Source organism: Penaeus vannamei, chromosome 43 (assembly GCF_042767895.1).
Source record: "Penaeus vannamei isolate JL-2024 chromosome 43, ASM4276789v1, whole genome shotgun sequence".
Classification (NCBI taxonomy): Eukaryota; Metazoa; Arthropoda; class Malacostraca; order Decapoda; family Penaeidae; genus Penaeus; species Penaeus vannamei.
Window position 1 is genome coordinate 12,849,105 of NC_091591.1, and position 7,500 is coordinate 12,856,604.

A 7,500-nucleotide genomic window follows, 5' to 3' on the forward strand; every position below is an offset into this window, starting at 1 on the left:
CCATTATTATCATCGATGTCACCTATTTTCAGAAATATGTAGTTTGACAAAAAATATTCCCTTTCCCTTGTCCACAAAACAGCACTCAACGCCTCCCTTTCCCTCCACAAAACGGCACTTTTTCCCTCCCTTTCCCTCCACAAAATTATACTTATTCCCTCCCTGTCCCTCCACAAACTAGTACCTTTTCCCTCCCTTTCCCTCCACAAAACGGTACTTATCCCCCCCCCCCACGTTTCCCTCCCTTTCCCTCCACAAAACTGTACTCCCCCCCCCCCACGTTTCCCTCCACAAACTAGTACCTATTCCCTCCCTTTCCCTCCACAAACTAGTACCTATTCCCTCCCTTTCCCTCCACAAACTACTACCTCTTCCCTCCCTTTCCCTCCACAAACTAGTACTTATTCCCTCCCTTTCCCTCCACAAAACTGTACTCCCCCCCCCCCACGTTTCCCTCCACAAACTAGTACCTATTCCCTCCCTTTCCCTCCAGAGAAGGCTACTTATCCCTACTCCCTCCCCATCTCCCTCCCTCCAGCGCTTTACGAAGGGAAACCGGGCCCAAACCTCCCCCTTCCCGGAATTAATACGCCCCATGAAAGTACCCCAACGACCGAAAGGCACTGAGTAATGTGGCAATTCCGTTGTTTTTGCGGCACTAGCGGTTGATTTCCGTCGGGACGTCACTCGGGATAATTAAACCCCGTTTTAGGTCTACGAAGGTCCCTCTCGGCGTGCGGTCTGGGGTCTGGCGTTCCCGTGGGAATCCCGCGGGAATGGGATGGTAACCGGGGAACGGCCGGGGAGACAGCGGTAAAAGGGGGGATTGGCGGAGGATTGGCGGGGGGTGGGGGGGGAAGGGAGATAGAAATAAAACGAGGTGATTTGCCCGTGAGGCGCGGCTGGGGGGAGGGGGGAGGGGGGGAGGGTTGGCCTCGATTATTGCTCGCTCGTGCTCGGGACACGTTGGGGGGGGAGGGGGGGATATGGGTGTGGCCTGCACTCATCGTGTGTATAGATGCTAATACACACACACACACACACACACACACACACACACACGACTCTCCCATTCCTCGGAAAGAAAACAACAACAAAGCAAAAATGCTTCGAAACCATTTAGGAATTTACACTTCCCTCCCATCGAATCAACCTGTTTCCCGTTTTCTTTCGCTTGTCTAACTGTCCCTCCTCCCCGTTTTCTTTCTCTCGTCTGACTAGCTCTCCTCCCCGTTTTCTTTTTCTCGTCTAACTAGTCCTCCTTCCCGTTTTCTTTCTTTCGTCTAACTGGCCCTCCTCCCCGTTTTCTTTCGTCTAGTAAGTCCTCCTTCCCGTTTTCTTTCACTCGTATAACTGGCCCTCCTCCCCGTTTTCTTTCGTCTAACTGGCTCTCCTCCCTGTTTTCTTTCTCTCGTCTGACTAGCTCTCCTCCCCGTTTTCTTTTTCTCGTCTAACTGGCCCTCCTTCCCGTTTTCTTTCGTCTAACTGGCTCTCCTCCCCGTTTTCTTTGACAAAATGGATCGCTGCCGGATAGCAATTCCTTCACGCCTTTTCCAATCTCGCCCTGAATCAGACAGCTTCCTAATCTTGACTTTCTCTTCCTCGCCGTCTTCGAGATCTGGGCGAAGGAATTGGGGAAGGATAACTCTTTTTCTTGACCTTTGTTTCTCTTCTTTTTTTCTTTTTCTTTTTTGTGTTTGTGTCGCTTCTTCTCGGGATGGTGAGAGGAATTATTAATTTTATCAGTATCATTATTTTGTTATGGTCGTTACTATTATTATTATCACTAATTATATCATTATTACTATTATTGATATTGCTATTATTGCTTTTGTTATTGCTATTACTATCGTTATCTTTATCCTCATTATTATTATCATTATCATTATAATGATATTAACTATCATTTTTATTATCATTACCATTATCATTGCTATCATTATCACACTAAGTATTATCAGCCTCATCGTTATCATTATCATTATCATTATCCTCTTCATCTTCATCATCCTGTTAATCATCATCTTAATTATCCTCCTTATTATTGTTATTATCACAATCATGGTTAACAAAATTGCACAGCAGTTTTTGCTTTATCATTATTATTAACAACATCATCATTGTCTTTATCATCCTTCATATTAATAATTAATCAGCATCCTATTCTTTGCACTCAATACAACCCTTTTTCAACAACCCTTTTCAAACAAATGCTACTTTGTGTCACTTATCTACTATAGTACATGCAAACGCCACAGGAAATATAACAGTATAAACAATAAAAAAAAAACATTTTTATTAAAAGGAATGGAATCAAAGAAAGTTGCACGGACTCGGAACTTTTTTTTTTTCTTTCTTTCTTTCTCTGGAGAAGTCAAGACCAGACTATGAACGGCCTCTTCAGAGGAACTTTTCAGAATCAGATGTAAAAAAAAATGGTTTATAAAACACACACACACACACACACACACACACACACACACACACACACTGCGCGCGCGAAGTCTCTCTCTCCTTCCCTCCCCCTCACTAACTCACTCACTCTCTTCTGTTCTTTTGAAGTGTCGAAAAAAGACCTATAACATATGAAAAAATGACTAAAATAAATATAAAACCGTCTTCAAGTTTCAGCATCTATTTATCTATCTAAATATTTATCTGTGTGTGTGTAAATAAATATACCTACACAAGTATGTATACATACATACATATATACGGATCATCTTTCCTTCTTAGATATTGATATTTCTAAGACAAGAATTCCTTTGTCTCCTCAATTTACAGAAAACCAACTTACTCTGGGCTTACTACAAAATTCAACTCCTACACACCAATCATATATAAAGGGAATTTAATTTCAAATCATTATTTCCAAGGAATATTTTATCTTCTCTGAGGAGATTGCTTTTGTTACTAATATTTTAAGAAAGAAATTTTCCCATTAGCATCATTGAAAGGAACATTAAGAAAACCCTCAACAGATCCCTAGTCCCAGAAGAACCCTTATTAACTGTTCCTAAAGATTTAATTTATATAAAACTACCGTACCTAGGAAATTAAAATATCAAAACTAATTAAGGCAAATTATTCCACTGTCATTTTCAAGATTGTATACACAACATTCCTCTTCATTGGTTATTTATTCATATTTAAAAATAAAATTCCTAAACCTCACATATAAACATGTGTGTATGGATAAATATACATTTGTTTATTTATATCTATAAACATATATATATATACATATATATATATATATATATATATATATATATATATATATATATATATATATATATATACATATATATATATATATTATATATACACATATATATAGATAGATCATTGTTTATGTATATACATGTATATACATACATTTTGTGTATTTGAGTAGAAAATTGTGAATATGTGTGTGTGTGTGTGTGTGTGTGTGTGTGTGTGTGTGTGAACAAGATTTGTTTATCTTTGATGCACACACACACACACACACACACACACACACACACACACACACATATATATATATATATATATATATATATATATATATATATATATATATATATATATATATATATATATATATATATCAGAAATGCAGCACATATGTTGGGAGTCGGTTCTAAGACTTGAAATTCTTCCTCTTAAGAACCAACCAGCTAGTAGTTGCTCGAGTTAAAACAAGCAGACGTGTATTATCGCTCAGCTGTTCGAATGCGGATGCGTCTCCTCGTAAAAAAACGCCAAGATTTATGGCAAGATGATACCTAATGGTACCTCCTGCTTCGCAACTCATTACCAAGTATCGACTTCGTATTTCCATAAGCGCTACACACACACACACACACACACACACACACAAGTTTGGTTCTGGCAAAAAAAAATCACTTCAATAGTTCAAATATCTGCTTTTAGATGGTGCAACTACGAGTATTTATATCTTTTATTTGATTTATTTCCCATACACAATGTTCAAAGCATTATCTTTTTTTTCCTAGTTTCAAGAAATATTTATCTATTATCCATACGTCTTGTGTTGAAAGAAATGCCGCCTCACCTCCATAGTTGTTGCCACTTCGACACATAATTCCAGGATATTGCGATAGAAGATGCGTCTTTTGTAATCACCTATTATAAAGAAAACGAAAGATCAAATGGCTTTTTTTAGTTCTCTAAGAATATATCAATACACTTATTGGTTATCTGAATTGCAAACTCTTTGTTGCAAACTACCTGGGGTTTCCTCCATATTGATAGAAATACTATTTACGGTATGTTTACTTCGAAATGTGTAATGAACTAAAATTTCGAAACTGTATATACGAGATTCCCTTTCAACTATTCAATGAAACCTTTTCAAGTAATGAAAACTAAATCAAAATGGGGATGTTACTTTTAACTTTTATTTGCAGAAGAAAATAAGCAATTATGGGGAGGTCCACTTCAGTCACCAAAAATGTGCAAAATGAAGATCGAGGTCGTTCCACTCCTGTATTTTTTCTTTCTTATATTACGTTTTCCCAATGAAAATGAAATATGACCAAATGTGAATTCTAAGGAAAAATGTATGTTGCACATTAAAATCGTTACTTTCTTATATACAGGATAATGTTAAATTACATATTCGGTTGCAAATAGTTCACGAAATGCATTATATATATATATATATATATGTATATATATATATATATATATATATATATATATATATATATATATATATATATATATATATATATATATATATATATATATATATATATATATGTACTAGATTTTGAAAAATCACAAAATATGATATTCGCACTTTATCCATTAACCAAACCTGTTGAAAAAAATATAACATATACTCTCTGGCAATACCTGAAATCTCTTTTAGAAGGATTTTTAAATTTCCTTTCAGTTTAGTGGGAATTTATTTTTTCTAAATGCTCAGTCTTATGAACTTATAATATATGGACTTCTATTATCTTCTATTTTCCTTAAATATAAAACATCGCAAATTTATTCAGCTTTCAAATGACCCGAACCCCATTAGAATCGTGAAAGTAGTTATGGAGAAATAGAAGAAAAAAACGATGCCAAAGGTGTAGTTTTCAGATACTTTTCCCTCTTTTTTTTTCAGAAAATATGTAGTTATTGAATGGAAATCGACACATGACCTATAGAGATGTATCACAGCGGGATTATCTTAGATTAAGAGGTAAGCCTGAATCATTATCGTGTAATTTTTATATACTTTTTTGTTAGTGTTTGAGATAACCTTGTTTTTCTCTAAAATTATTTTTATATTTTAATCACATGATATATAAACTGATAAGTGATGTACGAACATATAGTTAAAATTAAGACACAAGAAAATGAAAACATAAAAAAGTTGAACAAATGACCATATGAACAAATACAGTGACGCAAGACTGGCGACAGCAAAAGACCACCAAACCACCTCTTCCAACTGTTCATAAACATTTCAGCCAATCTGTCCAACCAGCTGACAGTACGTTAACGCTGGATGACCAATTGCACAAATAGGGTTTAAGCCACTTTGTCCCGGTTAATTGCTTTTAGGTCCCTTCCTCCACTCTTTGCTGCAGAGATTTCTTTTTTTTTTTTTTTAATTAAGCATCGGGTCTCCAGAACGATCGGACTTAGATTGTGAATTAGCTGTTTGCAACGCTATTGGATTCGGAAAGGCTTTTCTCTCTCTCTTTCTTTCTCTCTCTCGCTCTCTTTCTCTCTTTCTCTCTCACTCTCTCTCTCTCTCTCTCTCTCTCTCTCTCTCTCTCTCTCTCTCTCTCTCTCTCTCTCTCTCTCTCTCTCTCTCCTCCCTCTTTCTAACTCTCTCTCTCTCTAACTCTCTAACTCTCTCTCTCTCTCTATCTATCTATCTATCTATCTATCTATCTATAGTTACCATGTTTTCGTTTATATTTTATCATCATTATTATTATTTCAATATATTTTCCTACATGCACTGTATACCTTTCACTGAATGTTGATGCTAAGAGGGATTGTTATGACAAAATATATTTTTAATTTGTTAGAAAATTTAATACAAACTTGAAATAAGGTAAACCGCTTAGATAAACAGAAAAGTCGATGTAAATAATAAATTTGATGCATATTAAGCTTCGTAGAAATAGTTATATGGATGGATACAATATAAACATAGATATTTTTATATGTTGTATCGAAATCATTGTAATTTTTAAAAATTATTTAGTTTGATATTTCAGTTCTCTGTACCTGTGATACAATTATAAAATTATAAGATTAAAATAAAATGTTATTCCCGAAGCATCGAGTATCTATTACACTACAAGGATCTATTAATTAATCAACTTTGAGCACCCTCAATAAACTTCATATGTATACAGAACAAGCAATGATTGGTTTTGTTATTTGTTCTGTGCCTTTTTGTCTGTTGTTCAAGAGCTGATTGCTGTGCTGTTTATTATCACACTTTTGTTATGTGTTATGTGCCTTTTTTTCTGTTGTTCAAGAGCGGATGGCAGTGATGTTCAATATCAAACTTTAATTATATATTGTGTTCCTTTTTCTTTGTTGTTCAAGAGCGGATGGCAGTGCTGTTCAATATAAAACTCTTTTGTTATGTGTTATGTGCCCTTTTCTCTGTTGTTCAAGAGCTATATCAATATCAAACTGTTGGCAATTTATTTCTTGAGGAAGTCATTGCCTTTACTTTCCTCCCTTTGTGAAGAAGCGGATAAAAGTCTGTTAATGAATTAAAGCTCCGAATCTGCCTTACCCTATACAAAAAGTGTGGTATGAAGCATATGTTCGAAAGGGGATTCGAAACAGGCTTGACAGTTTTCATCGTGACTACAGTGTCCTTGTCTCTTATAGAAATGTATATGTTGACAGTATGACAGATTCTAGAGAGAGATAGGATACATGTCTCTCTCTCTCTCTCTCTCTCTCTCTCTCTCTCTCTCTCTCTCTCTCTCTCTCTCTCTCTCTCTCTTTGTGTGTGTGTGTGTGTGTGTGTGTGTGATAAGAATGATAATGGTATGAATAACAATAATAATGATAAAAATGATAATGCCATTAATAGTATCAATAATGAGAACGATGGTGATAATGATAAAGATAGCAATGATGGAAATGAAAGTAATAATAACAATAATGATAACAGTGCTGACAGCAATAATAGAGCCAATTGTAATTCAAATAATGATGAAAAGGATGACATTGATAATGATAGTAATGATAACAATAATCATAATAATCATAAAAAAGTAATGATGATAGTAAAAAAAAAAGCTAATAATAACCATAATAATAGTAAGAATTATTATAGTAATAATAATTAGTGATAACAATATTGATAATGGCAATAATGATGATAATGACACTGAAAACAATGATGACGATAATACCGATGATAATAACAATGATGATGATAATAGAAATGAATGCAATGATTATGATCAAATTTACTAATAATAAAAAATGATAATCATAATAATGATTATA

The 7,500-nt window shown here is 34.9% G+C and overlaps 1 protein-coding gene across 1 annotated transcript in view; it reads right to left on the reverse strand.

The window, feature by feature from the left end:
* Nucleotides 1-4,252, reverse strand: part of LOC138860799 (uncharacterized) — a 9,238-nt gene extending 4,986 nt beyond the window's left edge. Inside the window, exons 1-2 of the mRNA XM_070119139.1 lie at nucleotides 4,237-4,252; nucleotides 4,061-4,131 (exon numbers count right to left, since the gene is read on the reverse strand). Of these exons, the coding sequence (XP_069975240.1) occupies nucleotides 4,061-4,131; nucleotides 4,237-4,252 (87 nt within the window). The remainder of the gene's footprint in view (nucleotides 1-4,060; nucleotides 4,132-4,236) is intronic.
* Between the last annotated feature and the right edge of the window lie 3,248 nt (nucleotides 4,253-7,500).